This window comes from Gopherus evgoodei, chromosome 3 (genome assembly GCF_007399415.2).
Source record: "Gopherus evgoodei ecotype Sinaloan lineage chromosome 3, rGopEvg1_v1.p, whole genome shotgun sequence".
Classification (NCBI taxonomy): domain Eukaryota; kingdom Metazoa; phylum Chordata; order Testudines; family Testudinidae; genus Gopherus; species Gopherus evgoodei.
The window spans coordinates 123,973,865-123,992,659 of NC_044324.1; the positions used below are offsets into that span (position 1 = coordinate 123,973,865).

At 41.5% G+C, this 18,795-nt stretch overlaps 1 protein-coding gene across 2 annotated transcripts in view; it reads right to left on the reverse strand.

Moving 5' to 3' along the window:
* Positions 1-29: 29 nt before the first annotated feature.
* Positions 30-18,795, reverse strand: part of PPIL4 (peptidylprolyl isomerase like 4) — a 30,255-nt gene continuing 11,489 nt past the window's right edge. Inside the window, exons 8-13 of one of the 2 annotated variants that reach the window (XM_030556554.1) lie at positions 18,600-18,724; positions 17,907-17,973; positions 17,052-17,163; positions 15,480-15,576; positions 14,846-14,981; positions 30-2,548 (exon numbers count right to left, since the gene is read on the reverse strand). In XM_030556554.1, the coding sequence (XP_030412414.1) occupies positions 2,528-2,548; positions 14,846-14,981; positions 15,480-15,576; positions 17,052-17,163; positions 17,907-17,973; positions 18,600-18,724 (558 nt within the window). In that variant the 3' untranslated portion in view covers positions 30-2,527. Of the gene's footprint in view, positions 2,549-3,315; positions 7,253-14,845; positions 14,982-15,479; positions 15,577-17,051; positions 17,164-17,906; positions 17,974-18,599; positions 18,725-18,795 lie in introns of those variants that run through there. The other variant, XM_030556553.1, reaches the window with a different exon arrangement.

Sequence of the window (18,795 nt, forward strand, 5' to 3'; positions counted from 1 at the left end):
TTTAAAGATTTGTCATAACACCTACAAAATTCATGATTGCTTTTTTAATGCAGGCACAATGCATTACATTAAGACCATCACTTCAAACAAATAATCTGACAGCTAGAGCAAAAGTGTTCAGACAATATATTATATACAAGCATTTGAGTGAGCTACTGTCATTTAACATTTTTCAGATTGTTTTTAGTCATCAGGGTATTAGGTGCTTTCCAGAACTAGCTCCCTGCCCCGAAGAGCTTAGTCTCCAGCTCTGATTTTACACTTGACAGTATGCTCTGAACTGCAGGATTAGAGATTAATTTTAGACCTGACAGACAGAGCAGCAAGCCCTGGGGAGATGATATTGGTGTGGCTTATCTTTCCTCACCTTAAGATCAACTGGTCACTCAATTAATGCACATGCACATTTTGGTGGCATTCCCCACCAATATGTCAAAGGTGTAACCTTAGGCCTTTGAGACACTGGCCTCCTGCAAACATTTTTAGTGCATTAACACCAGCACTGGCAAGTGATGAGAGGTCTGAACATAAACATTCTCTCACCTGTGTGCGCAGCTGTTAAATGGTGGCATGAGTATGTAGAAAGGTGTCTACAAAGTTGCATGTGGACAAGAGCAGAGGACTTGAAGCCCCTTAGATCCATAACTCCCTCTCCCCCTCCCACCATGGAATAAGATACTGTAGCACACTCAAGTATTTTAAAGCTATTTAAGGAAAAGGGAATTCTGTAAGGAAAGAAGAAGAAACCTCAAATCTTGAGCCCAGACAACTGCACTGATGCCCTGGAGTGTCTGAAAAACTCCCCTGAAAAGATGTCACAGCCACAGCTAAGTGAAGGTAAAGAAGTTGAGGTTTCTGCTCTGAGGTTTTTGGTTTTACAATCAACATTACCAGGGAAATGGATAATTTAAATACCGTGCTAATAAGTGTCAATATTAATCCTGAGGTTGAAGCTACCATAGCTCTGACAAAAATGAAACAACAGTAGGGAAGTATGAACTCAACATGAGTAGAATGAGTCAACTTTCTTAGGAAGCTGTGAAGCTAGATATACAGGGCATGATTATGGCCTCTTATTAAAAGAATCTCCTCTCTATACTAAGCCACAAAACCACAGCCAGGACAGCGATGGTGTGAAATGGTTGGTTGTCTCAGCTGACCTTGCAACAAAGGTCAGTTCATCTACACAGTAACATTAATTCTGAAAGCACCAGACAACATGATCATGATCATAGCAGTGGATTCCATCTATCTCATAGTGCTTAGAACTTCACTCTTGTAGAAGGAAAAGTCTGGATATTTTCCAGAATAGGAGACTTCACATAGTGAGTCATGCTGGGAATTGAGGTAGGTATGCCAGAATTTCTCAGCCCCATTTGGCATCTCCTAAATTTAGGTACCTACATCTATATTTAAATCATAGAAGTGTAGGACTGGAATGGACCTCAATTTGGTCATCTAGTCCAATCCCCTGCACTCCAGTAATAATTCTGTTACCTCTGTATTGTTCACATTGGAAAGGCAGCATGAAAGTTTGCATTGACACTAATCTGTGCTATGGATAAAGAGTATCCAAGATCATCAAGCCATTTCTCTCAACAGCATTAACTTCAGATACAGCAAGCATTAAGAATAAGAATTAGATGTGTTAATAGTTTTAAGTGTTTACTTGACACATGGTGAAAAAAGCAGCCATTTCTGTCTTCCAGACAAGAGAACCTTTTTCAAGGAATGGATTTTCTTACAGCAAAGCAGGAAGTGACAGACAAAACCCAACTCCCTTGTATTTCTTGGGGCTATGAGAAAACCATACTGTCCCAATCAGTCCCACTCTGGACAGTCTGTTGTAATACAATCCAACAGTTGAATACCATGTGCTGAATCGCACCATGACTGATCGCTGTTCCTAGCTCTGGGTGTCTACACTCCAACAAAAAAACCACTGCAGTGAATCTCAGAGTTTGGGTCAATTGGCTCAGAGTGCAAGGCTAAAACTTGCAGTGTAGACATTTAGGTGTCGGCTGAGGGGGAGGGTGTCAGAGCCTGGGCTCCAGACCAAGCCCAAACCTCTACACTGCAGCTTTTAGCCCTGTAGTGAAATAGCAAAGAAATATACATAAAATACAAAATCCTTTATTGAGACAGTCATCCAGAATCAAGCAGTATTCTATGCTATTAAAGGTTACTCATGTACACTGGGCATTCCTGGGACTGAACGATCAAGAAGTATCGGCAAACAGAGCTTTGCTCTGGTACCTGCATAGTTGTTTCCAATGCATTATATAAATATAGAAAGAGAAGGATATTTCATCATCTATATCTGGACCGCTCCTTATCTTTGGATTTCTTAGGACTTCTACTTCTCTCTCTCTTTTTATCACGCTCTCTTTCCCAAAGCTCTCCTCTGTATTTGTCTTTAGATTTGCTGGAACTGTAGTGGCTGTCTCTGTCCCGAGACTGGCTGCGACTGCGACTTTGATGTCTGTCTCTCTTCTCACTCTTTCTTTCTCTCTACAGCATTCTTTCTTCATATCGCCGGTTCAGAGTCCTGTCAAGGAAGTTTGGTGACATGCAGTTATAGGTGAAGGCGGAAAATATTAAAGGGTATAAAACAGAACAAGAAAGTAGGTAACACCTCCACTGGCTTTCTAAAGATTGTACTGCTTCTAAGCAATTCAAATGCATAATATGAAGCATTTAATGTGATATAAACGTGTGGCGAAATAAACTGCAGCAACACCAAGAAGTGCTACCTCTAAGGCAATGGTATTCAATTACATTTTTAGGGGGTCAGAAAAGAAAATGTCCAAATCTTGGCTGGGGGGGAAGGAGGGGGAGACAAAGGATTTGCACTCTAATGAAAGCATGTCAATTCTTCACCCAGCTGGCAGGGATTGGCTACCTATGGATGTGCGCCAAAGATGGCATGTTGGCTGATTTCTGAATAGCATGCAGACTTCTAGTCCAATCAGGGGCATGCTTTGGGATGCACTTCAGTTTATTTGCCTTCTGCTTACTGTCATGCCATGTACAGGTGAGGTCTGTTGATCTGAATTTCAAACAAACATCATGATTATCTGAATAAGCAATGTGCCCCCCATGAAAGGGCGGCTCCAAGCGCGTGCCTGAGGCGGCAAGCCACGGGGGGCACTCTGCCAGTCGCCGCTAGGGCGGCAGGCAGGGTGCCTTTGGCCACTTGCCTGCGGAGGGTCCACTGGTCCCACGGCTTCGGCGGACCTCCCGCAGACGTGCCTGTGGGAGGTCCGCCGAAGCCGTGGGACCGGCGGACCCTCTGTGCTTGGGGCGGCAAAATGTCTAGAGCCGCCCTGGCCCCATGCTCATTCGGGTAATCAGGATTTTCAGTCCAATGGTGGCAAGAGGAAGGGGGAGTAGCTGCAGAAGAAAAAAGCCTCCTTATTACTGCCTGTGCTGAGGGAGCTGGGAGAAGCCCAGGGGAAGAGGGGGCAACTTCCCTAGAGCCTGTCTATCCCCACTTCCCTTAGTCTACATCCAGCTCAGGACTCTTCTGTAAGGGGACTCTTGCTACCTGGCTCCCTATCTAGCCAAGGACAGCCCTGCTACTCAGCTCTAGCTCCACCCCAAGCTCCTAACAGCTCTGATGAAGGGTGGTCCTGCTACTCAGCTCTGGCTGTGGCCTGGGCTCCCAGCTGCTCTAGCCCCTGTACTCTGCTCCTGGTCCCAGTTTCAACTTCTTTGCATCCCTCCATGCCCAGGCCAGCACATGTTGGCTCGGAGGACGCAATGCAGTCACGAGCAAAAGGGGCTTGCCTGGCAGGGGAGCTGCTCATGAGGCAATGTCCAAATCTCCACATAGTTCCAGGCCCTACCAAGCAGGCCCTTTCCCTCCCCAGATGCAATTCATACTCTGAACTGGCACAGGGCGGCCTGGGGGCAGGGGAGGGACGATATTCAAAGGCAGGTCAGCATGGGGACACTGCAGCCAGGACCAGCAGGGGAGCCCAGGGTGGAGCTGAAGCCAAGTAGCAGGGCCCCCTGCATGGAGCAGGGCAGGACAGAACAGCTGACACTCAGCCAGTCAAACGGAAGGCCTTCAGTCTGTGGGCTAGTAAATGACCAACACTGCTCGAAGGCCTTCTATCTTTGGACTGCATTAGCTGAAAGAAGAATAGCAGACAGTGGTCATAATAATGTTCAGGGGTTCAGCTCTGGAGCTTTAGCTTGGTCTGTTATCACGATTGGAGTTATTTGCAAAATTCAGATCTGGATTATTCTGACAAAAGAGGTGTCTGTATCCAGGCTTTTGGTTCAGGCCCATCTCTATTTTGTATCAGCACAACACTGACTAAGCAAAGCTCTATATAATGTTACTTAGTTAAACCAGAGAAATGTCAGACACTGCAAGTCATCAGAGAACAACTGCTATTCAAAAGCTCATAAATAACATTATTCAAAATGCCATTTGGCATTAGAACTGAGCAGCCTGCAGCACTTACCTACAAGCTCTAACACATCAAAGCGTTCATCAGAAGCATACTTCCAGAATTTGCATTTTGGGAAGATCGTTAAGAAACTGATTTAGCACTGAAATGTCTGCCAAATGGAGACAACAGGCCTTTTAATATATCATTTCTGGAATGATTAAGATGATGGAGGTCACATCATTACAAATCCCAAGCTCTTCCATCAGATGTTCTGGGTGCTTTCATTTAAAAAAAATAGACTCTTTACTGTTTGCACAACCGTTAAACTATCCAGAAGAGAGATTTCTTTTATTTCAAGATCCGAAAAGGACTATTTACACATTTTTTTTCCTTCAGCTTCTTCCCCTCCCAGCACACACACGCAATTACTAAGAGGTTTTGTGAAAGTCTATATTGTAAATTCTAACCACATTTTTGTGTACACTTCAAGCTAGCTGATATGCAAATATCAGAGAAAAAACAATGTAGACACTGCCAAAGGGGAAGAAACATGTTTAAAATGTGTTCATAGTTATAAGCTATTCCTTACCATAACGGCAAGTATAAATTTGCTCTTTAAATAAAGGACATATACCCAGTCCACATGCATTACAGGTATAAAATACAAAGATCAACATTTATAATCAACAGTACACTGATTAAACAGATGTTTATGTGGACACCACAGCAAACAGGTTGTATTCTCAAACCTATTAACTATAGTAGATCAAACACAATAGTCAGGTTTACCAAAGCTCACCTGGCCTAAAGCACAGTTAATTTCACTGACCAACAGCACCAATGCATGTGTTCATCTACAATTTAAACACTCATTTAATGTAACTCATGCAGCTGTGTGTAAACCGGGTCTTAGATTCAAGGTAAGTCTCCAAGCGTGCCCTGAATGAAGTCCCACTGGACTTCAGGGGCCAAATTTCTGGACTTAAATCCACAACTTTAAACTGAAACTTTTTCTGACAAAAGAAATCCAAAAACCGCAGCACTTCCTTCAAAATTATAAGGGAACAGGAAGAAACCCTTCATGTTTTAAGCTGTGGTTGTAAACAAAAAATAAAACTGAGATTACATGAGTCCAAGAAAAAAAAATCTATAATTAAGTGATTTATAGGTCACAGCTGTCGAGTCCATAACCTATGTGAAAGATACTTCTAGGCTGCCCTCACAGACACAGCAACTGCTGCAGAGGGAGATCAGACTACACAATCTAAAGCAGTCTGAAAAGTGTGAGCGTGATAGTGCGCTCTTTATTTAAGTAGTATGTGCTGCTGCAAAGGATAAATTTGTCTGGGGATCACAGAGCATCTACCTCTCCCTGCCTCAGTTTCTCTACCTTTAAAAAGGGGTAATACCTAGCCTCACAAGAGTGTTAGAAGGATTAGTTAATGTTTTTTCCACAGCTGTCTGGCTGCTGGAGGTGAGGGTGGCATGGCATGAGCTATCCCAGCTTTATGCCACCTGAAGGTCTTTCTCACAGTGAAGTGTGGAACAGATGGAGTAAACTGGGACAGGGAACCTGGGGAGGAGGAGAAAGAGGAAAACAGGAGGGGAAAGATTCGGATATGGAGACTGGGACAAGGAGCTAAATGGTGGGGTGCAAGAGTCAGGACTGGAACAGAGAAAGTGGAGCAAAAGGGGTCAGGAAAAGCAGAGGAAGAAGGGTACAGAACCACTTGAGAAGATTCTCCTACAGAACCTGGAATTGAACTCAGTAGTTCTGAGTCTCTACAGTCTCTGCTGTCATCAAATAGCTGTGAAATTCATTGCCAATGTCTCTCCCATTTCCTCTTTAGTGACTGGTCCACATAATATTAACTTTGGGTGTAGTTGTGTGTATGTAGTTTCCTAGAACATTCTGAAGACTGCAAAGTCAAGCAATCAAAAGTTAGGAAATGACAGAATTAAGGTTGCCACCTTAATTCAGCAACCTTGCCCATATGCTTTATGACCTGGTCTTTAGTGACAGGATCACATACTACTTTTCCCCTTAACAGGATCCCTGCTTTATTCAGTGCACAGAATGTATCCGTGCTGGGGATGAATCAGGGACGTGTAGTGAAGGAGGCTGTCTGTAGGACCCCTGCCTTATTTGTGGCAGAAGATGGGTGTGTACTTCCTGAGGCATGGGACTGCAGGTCTGGCCAACAGAACGCAACCCTGGGAAACAAAATTTTATAGTGCATGTGATGGAGCAATAGGTAGATGAGCCAATGATCCACGTAGGATCACATGTCATGAGAATTAAAAAAAAAGAAGCAAGATAGCATGGAAAGTTGCCCCCTACACTACACTGACAGCGTGACTGAGATTTTCACTACACCAAAAATGTAAATTAATATATTTAAATCAAATAAACCCAAAAACCCATCCCCAAGCAGAATTTTTAACGTGAAAGGGGAGAAGCACCCGAGACTCCATGAAAGCAAGTAAGGACTTAAATAGTACTATCAATTTTACACGAAAGGCTCTCAGATACTACAGTGGTAGAAAGCAGTATAAACCGGAAGACAAAGTTCAGGAAAAATAATCAGATGCCTTCCTCCTGCAACAATCGTAATCACATAGCACGACCCTACATTATTCAGTGATCATCTGTTCAGGTGAATAAAGTCATCTTAAATACAATCCAGAAATGGCAAACTTCTTAGATCCCCTGATTAAAGTTTCCTTCATCAAAAAGTCTGCTTCATAAGCAGCTTGGAATTGGGTATGCAGAGTAGGAGGAGACGAAGGTTTCTTGTTGCATAGATTAAGGGCAGAAAGGACCTTTACATCATCTCGTCTGTGACCTCTTGTATAATACAAGATGTAGAATTTAAATAAACCTTTCCGCAGAGAGTCCGAGGTACATTCTCAACATGGAGTTCAAACCAATTACCTTAAAATTAAGAGTTATCACTCTATTGACTGAGCTGGCCATGGCACCATAAAGGGGAGGTAATAATGACCCTGATCCAATTCAAACACACAGCCTTCAGACCTAGAGTCACATTCTACTGGTATGCCACAAGCTTTTGTTGATCTTAGCTATCCTTTTCCATACTCTCCCCCGCACCCGCCCTTAAGTGTAACCTTATCTTTGACTACAAAGGCTAACATTTGTGTTTTCTGAGAAAACTTCTATGCATCTCTACTGGATCTCTCTGTTCCTTTATGTAATAAATAGATATTTACAAGCTTAACTCCACTTAATCTAAGTTTTTAACCTTAGAATAATATATATGGTTGCTTTCAGTCATAATTTTGTAGTATTTTCTGTAATGTTTGTTTAGTTGACTGAGAACAGTAAATCTCACGCAAGATATTGTGAGAGCCAGAAGTATTCTTCTTCTACAGTCAAGTATGTAATAAATTTTACTACCTTAGGGTTTTCTCTGCATTGCACATCACTGTCTTGAGTGACCGGGTTATGTTTATGACCCTGTTTAACTTCTCAAGGAAAAACAGCTAAGAAACAGCAAGTTGGAAATTTACTAAGTTAAAATGTGCAGTCAGCATACATCTGAGTTAGAATCAAACTTGTATTTACCTATCCTTAGAGCAAAGGGAACTGGAACTTGTTGAATTAATTTTAAGTGCGAAGGAAAATGTTAATCCCAGAAGAGATGAAGTTAAATTGATTGTATAATGAAAAGGCAGTATGGATGCTGTTATACTTTTCTTTTCCTGATAATTTTATAATTCATGATATTTAAGAAACTGGCTATACCTGCCCTATCAGCTATAAAAGAAGTTAGCATAGTAATAGAATATCAGAAATTAAGAGAAGGAAAAGGCCCATTAGGTCATTTAGATTATCTCTATGCCACCATACACCAGTCACTCTAAATGTCGAAGGAGAGGGATATTTACACTCATACTGTACAGAAATTGGCACAGTTAAACAAGAATTTATCAGATACTTGCTTATTCCCTGTACTTGAAAGTCAGCTGTTTAAGGCTCTGATTATAGGGCCCAGAATTTTGAAAAAATTCATTCAAGTTATAACATTCCATCAGCTGCTTTAAGATTCTTCAGTTTGATGCTAGTTATTGTGGCATTTTAGAAATTGCTTAACTAGGGTGAAGCTATCGTTCTTACGTTTCCAGGAAAGGAAAAGCTTGCCTCACAACACCACTTATCATTCCTATGAGGAGTCAGCCCAACAGGCTAGTTAGAAAAAATATATATAATTCTGTAAATTCTTGTTCTGCTACATTTAATCCTAGTCTATGGATCCAATGATTTCTGCTATTCTATCACTGCTACTCAGTAAAGTAGTCTGACTGGTGGTTAAATGTTTATCATTTCTTTCTGCTCTACATTTTTCTTATTTTTGGGTCCAATGATAATAAAAATGAAGAAGGCTAAAGAGAACATCCTATTTACTGAATTCTGAGACTAAATTCAGACTGAATGTGGTAGTTTCAAGGTGCCTAGGAAGAAGCCAACTGGGCATTGTGGTCAAAGAGATAAATACATATTTATATAGACAGGTACACACGTAGGTGACAGCATGTGATATTGTACTTTCACCACCCTCTGTGCACTAATCCAGATCTATGGGAATTACTACAAACAGAATCTGAGTAGCTCTTAACTTCCACTTTTTTCTTATTATTTGGGTTTTTGAATTGGCAACAAGCAAAGTGTTTCCTTCTCCTCCCAATCCCCCATCTGTTGAATTTCCCTCCATCTTTCCCCAAAGTTACACTGGCCTGAAGCCCTACACAAGCAACATTTAGTTCTGGATGACAGATCAAAGTTTAAGATCTGACCTCCCAAAACCATCAGGGCTAAAAGTTTATTCCCACCCAGGAGATTCCCAGCTTTCCAATAAGACACACAGCATTTCTATTCTGGTAGATCCAGAAATAGCCTCCCAAGCCTCCCAAGGCGGTATCTTGGACCATGAAGCTGGAGAAGGAACCTCTGGTGAGTGTACCTTTGTAAATATAAAATGTGGTTTAAAAGAAAGTGTTTTTTAATGATTAATTTGCCCTGAGGACTTGGGATGCATTCGTGGCCAGTACAGCTACTGGAAAAGTCTGTTAATGTGTCTTGGGATGGAGCGGAAATCCTCCAGGGACATCTCCATGAAGCTCTCCTGGAGGTACTCCAAAAGCCTTTGCAGAGAGAGCAGCCTTATTCTGTCCTCCATGGTAGGACACTTGACCATACCATACCAGTAGCAAGTAAGCTGGTACCATTGCATGACAAAGCCTGGCAGCGTATGGTCCCGGTGTTTGCTGGCATTCAAACATCTGTTCTCTCTCTCTCTGTGTTATCCTCAGGACAGTGATATCATTCATGGTAATCTGGTTGAAATACGGGAATTTAATTAAGGGGACATTCATAGGTGGCCGTTCCTACTGGGCTGTTTGCCTGTGGCTGAAGAGAAATCCTCCCTGCAGTTAGCCAAGCGGGCAGGGGGGAGACAGACATCGGCACTGAGCTGTTCGCGTTTGGCTAGTAGGGATCTTCCCTGATACCAGCCACGTGGTGCCGTGGGGGGAGAGTTAAAGCAGTCATCCCACAGAAAACGATTGCGTGGGAGGGTTAGTTTGGTTTCTGCTCCTGCACGTTAACATGAAAACCGCAGCCCTAAATGGACAACTCAACGGGCGTTGCTTGGTATGAGAAAGGAAGGCGCTGCTGTTATGAAGGTTGCAGAATCCAAAAGACTATGGCTTACCATGGCCACCTGCAAGCCAAATTCTGTTGCCCGGCATGTTTGATCTCTACCACCAAAGCCGGAGGCACTCAATATAAGATGTGGTTGGCTTACAGGGAATTAGAGTCAACCAAGGGGGTGGGTTTTCATCAAGGAGAAACAAATAGAACTGTCACACCGTAGCCTGGCCAGTCATGAACCTGGTTTTCAAAGCTTCTCTGATGTGCAGTGTTTCCTGATGTGCTCTTCTAATCGCCCTGGTGCCTGGCTGCGCGTAATCAGCGGCCAGGCAATTTGCCTCAACCTCCCACCTCACCATAAACGTCTCATAGAGATTGTGGAGCACACAGCAAGCAGCAATAACAATGGGGGATACTGGTTTTGCTGAGGTCTGAGAGAGTCAGTAAACTGTGCCAGCGACCCTTCAAATGTCCCAATGCACACACTACCACCATTCTGCACTTGCTCAGCCTATAGTTGGACAGCTCCTTACTACTGTCCAGGGTGCCTGTGTACAGCTTCATGAGCCAGGGCATTAAGGGGTAGGCTGGGTCCCCAAGGATAACTATAGGCATTTCAATATCCCCAACAGTTATTTTCTGGCCTGGGAAGTAAATCCCTTCCTGCAGCTGTTTAAACAGACCAGAGTTCCTGAAGATGCAAGCGTCATGAACCTTTCCCGGTCATCCCACATTGATATTGGAGAAATGGGCAGCACCACTGAAAACTACCCCTTGCGGTTTATGTACCAGCTGCCTTGATGGTCCGGTGCCAAGATAGGGATATGGGTTCTGTCTATCGCCCCACCACAGTTAGGGAATCCCATTGCAGCAAAGCCATCTGCTATGACCTGCACTACTAAAGAGTTACTATCTTTGATAGCAGCAGCTCAGTGATTGTGTTGGCTACTTGCATGACAGCAGCCCCCACAGTAGATTTGCCTACTCCAAATTGATTCCTGACTGACCAGTAGCTGTCTGGCGTTGCAAGCTTCCAGAGGGCTATCACCACTCGCTCCTTAACTGTGAGTGCTGTTCTCATCTTGGTATTCTTGCGGTTCAAGGCAGGGGGAAGCAAGTCACAGAGTTCCATGAAAGTGCACTTATGCATGCAAGTTTCAGAGCCACTGGGAATCATCCCAGACCTGAAACACTATGCGATCCCACGTCTGTGCTTGTTTCCTGGGCCCAGAATCAGTGTTACACGGCATGAACCTGCCCCATTAACACCATGATGCCCACATTGCCGGGGCCCGCACTTTGAAAGATGTCTCTGTCCATGTCCTCATCACTAGTTACTGCGCTGCCATCACCTCCTCGCCTGGTTTTTCAGCTTCTGGTTCTGCGTAAACTGCATAATAATGCGCAAGGTAATTACAATGCTCCTAACTGCTGTGGTGAGCTGAATGGGCTCCATGCTTGCCGTGTTATGGCATCTGCTCGGGCAATCCAGGGAAAAGGGCGCGAAATGATTGTCTGCCATTGCTTTCACGGAGGGAGGGTTGACTGACAACATTTATCCATAACCACCTGTGACAAATTTTTGGCCCCATCAGGCATTGGGAGCTCAACCCAGAATTCCAATGGGCAGTGGGGACTGCGGAACTGTGGGATAGCTACCACAGTGCACCAATCAGAATGTCGACACTTGCCACAGTATTATGGACACACACCGCCAAATTAATGTGCTTAGTGTGGATGCATGTACTCGACTTTATACAATCTGTTCCCAAAAATCAACTTCTGTAAAATTGGAGTAATTTTGTAGTGTAGACATACCCTGAGAAGAAGCCTAGCCTTAGGGGCATTATTTGGCAAAGGACAGGTGAAGCAACCTAAGGATCATGCAAATTGCTATTTATCATGTGTGATATCACCACCAAAGAAACAACACAAATTTGCTGCCAATAGGCAAACTCATCTGACCACGCAGAGATCAAACAGGCATTTATACCAACAGAACAGAAAACAAATGAGATTGCCTGCAATTTAAGATCAAACTTAACTGTCAATATTTTTATTAAACTATTACAGCTATATAACAGAACAAAGTCCAACAGAAAGAGTAGCTGACTCACTAATCAAACACTTGCCATCAGCGATAAAAATCAACACATGGCTCACTATGCTCATAAACCATGAGAAATTATAACACATAGAAAACTCAGTAAGGTCTTAAATCATTTCAACAAAAGTCCCCCGGACAAACACTACACTCCTCCCACAGACTCTGATAAGGAGAAAAAATATATATAATCAAGGAAATCTACACTGGCAGCAGAGAAAACTGGAAAGGGAAGGAAGTCATAAATGAAAATATAGGCCCCAAACAAAAGTACAAGTATTATTGAGAGCACCCTGCCAGCTCCTATTCAGATCCCTTCTCTGCCAGTCAACCCACCTGCTCAAGACCCACATCCTGCTACTTACTGAAAGAAAACCACAATACCCTTACATCCCCACCCTCTGGAATCAAGATACACAATAGAAGCGTCAAAAATATTTTTTAAACCTGAAGTAGACTGAAGAGTCAGAAAACAAGAGTATGAAAAAAGGATGAGTCAAAACACACTGAAGGGAAAAAAAAAAAAAAAGAAAAGAGAGACCACCACCAGAGAGCAGAAAAACATCTTAGCATCATGGAAACTACTCAGAGCACAAAAATACTCCTCTTCGTTATAGGTGGAGCTGATAGTGCCACCCAGAGTTAAGGTTGCTTACTATTATAAGACCTCATTTTCAGTTAATTAAAACTTTAACCATTCAGTTTCAAAATTTCCTTACTGGGTGTCTACTTCAGGCTAAACTTTTAAATTATGAAATTACATTAAAAAGCCACTTTGTTAAACGAACATTAAGGTTGAAAAGTCAAGCACTCAAGAGTTAGGAAATGCCAGAATTAAGGCTGCACGTGCTGGACACAGATATAGTAGTGATGAACACCACAGGAGCACCCAACAGGAATTAATAATTTTGTACTCAGTGCAGGGTTTGGATGGTGTGCCGCAAATAAGTCTGGGACCATACACTGGCTGTAGAGGATGAAAAGAAATATTCAATAACTACCTGTTTATTGAATAAGGTAGGGTCCTCTAGGAAGAATAGTATGTGATCATGTAATTAAAGACTTTCACAGTTCACATGCACAAGGAGGCTGAATTAAGTTTGCACAGGAAACCTTATTTCTGGCATGTCCTAACTTTTGAGTGCTTGACTTTGCAAATGTAATGTTCTTTTAAAGTAGATTTTTTTTCATACATAATTCTATAATGAAGTGAGACCTTAATGTAGGACGATTCTTAGGGGTCAATTCTGAATTTTGTAAGAAAAAAAGAACAAATGGGAAAAAGTGGTAGAAAAGCAGAGCTATTTGAACTCCACAGAACATATCTGCATGTCTCTCCATTGCAGGATGGATTTCCTAGACATCTCTTTACTTTGTTTCAAAAGAGGAACTATATTTTTTTTTAAGTTGGTCACACTGTGCTGATTTATCATCTCAAACTACAGTCTCCAAACAGCTTAGCCAATATGCCATAGATATGAACTGGAAATAGGATACATTTACTATCACTTCTCATAGTCTATTTATAGCCAATATAATTGCACCTTACATATAGGTCTGCAATTGTAAATACCACATCAATATGAATGCAGCATTGTACTATGATGATAGGTTGCCTCTCAGTGAAGTGAATGGCTCACGACAAGCTAGTTTTTAGCTATGGTATACCTCAGTGGACAGGACAGAACACAAAATGCCTTTTACCTAAATAAAAGCAGCTGGGAAAATTCATAAATATCAGTGGAACTATATGGGGGTTGGACTAGATGACCTCCTGAGGTCCCTTCCAACCCTGATATTCTATGATACTGCTACCACCAACAGTGGAAACAGTAGTGTAGACAAGTGCAGGTGTTTTTACTACCATGTGATTAGATGACATGATGGTAGAAATGCCTGTGCCCTGTCTGCACTATGAGTTCAATGGTTAATACCACCAAGGCATATGAAATCTGCCACATGCCAGGCAATGGAGCTTTTTAAAGCAATTTCCAATCACCTGTGTTCTTTCATACATGTTGGTCGTTATATCGTTCTGTTTTAACACCTTAATCAATTCTATTTGGACGACATTAAATGAAGATCAATATTACCCCAAGAATAAAAACAGATAGGTGAAGGGAGGGGGCCCACTACTGACAATCACTGTCAGCAACTGATCGTTTTCAGTGTCAACAAAGTCAAAATTCTCCAGTATTACTAATATACACAATACGAACACAGATTTCACATTTATACTTCCGAGTCAGCTGAAAGATGAGTAAAACCATCAAGAGGCTGTTTTCTGACTGCACGTTAAAGGAAGCTCATGTGCACAATTCCAGGAAGTACATGAAAAATACCTTGCACTCATGAAATATGATTAAAGTTTCGCTCATCTGTTATTGAAAATGTGAAAAAACAGACCCAGTGTTGAAACTCCTACATTTGTGAAGTCCATGCTCCCTTTTCAGGACACTTCTGCAGAAGGTCAATTAGACATACCTAGCTTTAGCTTTAGAATATCTTGGCCAGCCACCTTCTACACTGCAACAAGCCCGTCATTCATTTAGACTGTTCGCATGCAAGGTCCCCAGTCGAACCCTGTTCTTTTTAGCAGTTATGAGGAGACACGCCCATAAAGTGGCATAGGATTAAACAGTCAGTGAAAAGATGGCAGTTCAGTACCTTGGATTTTTTGGTCGTCTTAATCTCTTCATCGTCAGAGTGGCGGTGCTTTTTCTTCTTGTGTTTTTTATCCGAGTGTAGGTGACTTGCTCTAGCCTCCTCTATCTCCTCATCCAGCACAAGGTCATATTTCGCGCTACATCATCAGTTGATTAAGGGCAGATTTGGTACCAATCATTGGTCAATTCAGAATATAAAAGCTCACAAAAGCAGCAAACCCAAGCTTTACCATGGGTATAACATTGAGACAGCCAGTATTTTGTGCAAAACAAAAATCATGTACAACGAAAAATTAAAAGGTAGGTAAGAGTAAGGCTGATTGAAATCTGCTCTGGAAACCAAATACCCTGCCTATCCATTGCTTTGCAGTAGGGTAGTTATTTACAACCATGCAAAGTGGGTGTAAAATAAACACATTCTGATTTGACCGTGTTATACCTCGTTCAAACAAATAGCAAATTAAAAAACAAATCTGTAATTCCAAAACTGATGCCACATAGTTATGTTAAGCAGCAGTTAAACATCTGCCCAACAAAAGCTTAGAGAATCAGAAGCTGTTTTCACAAAGTCTAGTTGCAAGTCCACTACATTATAGGCCAATATGTCACACAGATTGTTCAACTGTTAAGGATACTCTTGATTTGGCTTTACTTTTTCCTTCAAACTTAATTTGCAATGTTTATCATGTTCCTTTTCATACTCTTTGAAGTCATCCTTGGTATACTTCCCACCTGTTCATACAAAAAAAATCAACTGGGCTTTCATTTCCATCTTAAAAATCAAACAAGACATAGCAGTACAGCACACTTCAAGATACAATTGTCATCAGTTACCTCCATCATTACTGTAACCACATTTACAGAAGTGCCCACTAACAAACTCCAGGAATGGTCTTACAGCGTGCATGTCCCAGAGCAAAAGAGGGAGGATCAGGCCATGGTTTTCCTTCTGTCTCTAGTCCTGCCTGAAAAGACCAAGCTAGGTAATGGTTTCTATCCACCTCATGCCTATTGGATGCAGAGCTTGGATAGGGTCACAAGGCACCAAGTGGCAATTGTTCTGTTTGTGCTTGAAGCTGGTCCTGCATCTCTCTGCTTAAGGCTCTGTTGGCATTTCTGTTACTGCCCCCTATTTTCAAAATCAAAACAATGAAATTTTGTTCTGTGCTAAATCTTAGAGGAAGGGAGCAAATCTCACTACAAAATTATATACTTTTTAGTAAAAAATCTGAAACACGCATTTTTCATGGGTTAACATTTTAAAGGGGCATACTGGATTTTAATTTTCCATATTTCTGTTTCGAAGTTTTGAAAACTAGTTAACAGTACTGTCAGTTATGTGCTGCCACCTTATGGTGAAGGCTAATACTGCAACAGAAGTATTAAATGCCTAAAAGAACAGGAGTACTTGTGGCACCTTAGAGACTAACAAATTTACTTCAGCATGAGTTTTTGCATAGAATGGAACACACAGACAGGATTGTCTGTGTGTTCCATTCTATGCATCCGAAGAAGTAAGCTGTAGGGGAGGCAGGAGGAGCCTGCAAGCTGAGTCGTCGCTCCTCCCCTCGAAACACCGCAAGCCAGCTGATTGTCGTGGGCGGTGGGGGGGGAGGGAGAGGAGGGGGAAGGCACTGATCGGTCTGCTGTGTGTGGGGGGGGCGCTAGGGAGGCTGCCAGCTGTAGAGAAACCAGGCAGCCAAACAACATAAGAATGAAGCATTGCACAACTTTAAATGAGCATGTTCCCTAATTGATTAGCAACGTAACAACGAAACAGCATTAAGCAGGGCGACTAAGTGAGGAATTACTGTATTCAGTTTGTCCTGTAAATATAATCCTTCATGAACTGATGGATTACAAACCAAAAGGAAGAATATCCTGATTACTGCAGTTTTATGTTAATAAATATCCAAAATTATCCCTTTAAAGCTTGAGATTAATATAAAACAATACTAACAGTTGACTTTTACCAGCAAAAAATACACTTGACAACATGACAGCTACCAGTAAACCCCTTGTGCTCTAATATGCAGGAAACAGGTAGACCCCCTAGATTTAGTAGCCTTTGCTCATGCAAAGTTGTGGCCATTATATCACCGAAAAGGAGTTGATTAACCTTGCAACAGAGATGCTTGTCCTATACAGTATTTACTAATTTAAGGTTTGAAGTTGGTACAGGATCAAAGGATGACAAATAAAACTACCTTTTCCTCTCCATTTAATCTTGGCAACAGATTGGCTAAAATCCACATGTATTCTCCGGTCATCTATCAGCACATTATCCATTTTGAAGTAGGCTTTCTCACAATCTTCCTCCTTTTGCAGTGTTTCCAGAAGATTTAAATAAAAATTAATTAACAAATCATACACAAATCCAAAATGAATTGCTCTTGGCATAGAGATTCCTAATGAATACGCCAAAATTGAGTAAAATGAATTAAATCACAACACTTGTCACACTTAACATTTTTAAATGTAAGTATAATAATTTTACAATTTGCCTTAATGCAAGCATTTCATCTTTGAGATTAGATAACTAGTCTGTTTTGGAATAGATTTATTTGTGCGCATTATGTTTGGAATTATACATTTAGAAACAGTTATAACAACAGACAATAGCTTTATTAAAAAAAACAAACTCACTGGCAAGCTAAAGATAAGTTTTTTGGCATACTCTTGAACTTTACTCAGAAACTTTCTCACAGGATACAGAGAGATAACAGCCAATCAATAAAACAAAAACTATAAATTTTATATCATGAGAACTTACAGTCTGATCATATTCCAATTATTGACTTCAAAAGGGACTGAAGTACATACTTAAACAGTTTGCTAAAAAGGGATGAATTTAAGTATATGCTTAAATGTTTTCCTGAACTGAGGACTACATCGTTTGAAGGCTGCAGTCGATAGATGAGAATATTAACCAACACACTTGAGCAGATCCCCCATTCTCATTCCATCCAGCATAGAGCTGTGTTTGTGAGGAGAGAGATAACCCAAGCATATTATTACATTGTTTTTATAAGCAACATTTGTGTATCTCCACAAGAACATACCTTTTCAAATTCAATGAAAGCATAACAAAGAGATTCACCTGTCTTCCAGTCTCGAATTACTTCACAGCTGAAAAAATAGCATCAAATTAAAGAATGTCTCTGGTCTGAAAATGTCTGACAACTATCACTTGATCAGGTTAGAAATTCTAACCTGTGTTATGCCGCCTTTGGGGCTTGATCCTGCAACCGTAACTCACATAAGTAACCTTTACTCACAATGACTTCAAACAGGTGAAGTGGATTTAAATAGGACTACTCAGGTGAGTAACAATTACTCATATGTGTGATTAATTCTAAAACCTGCACTAGTCCTAAAATTAGTAAAATAAAAGCTTACTGAATCCGATTCTATTTTACATCATTAATGCTCTGATTTCTTTTTGCATTTTACTAAGCTACGACAAAAATTCGTTAGTTTAACTTTTGGGATTGTAATTAATGCTGAGGATTGTTTAAGAAAGCCATGTAACAGGCTAGCAGTATTTCTCTGAAACATGCCACCTTGTCAGCAGTTGTCTCCCTACTATACCCAGATATAAGGGCGGTCAAAGCGGGTCTCCAAAGAGAGAGAGCGTGCGCACGCATGCGCGTGCACACACAGAGCAGTGAAGCCTAGGGAGACTGCTTAAACGGAACTTGGTTCTCTTTTTGGTGGGTTTTTTTTTTTTTAAATAACTATTATGTAGAAGTTACCTTTTAATGGGCCCAAATCGTGAAAATATTATCTCCAGGTCTTCATCTGTGGTCACAGGATTCAGTTTACAAACAAACAGCACATTTTCTGGTGGTTTGATATCTGCATCTGGTAAATCTCCCACCTACAGCACACAGAAAAGGGAAGGCTTTTCAATTTGTTCTATACAATCATGGCACTGAGCATGTTCTGCTG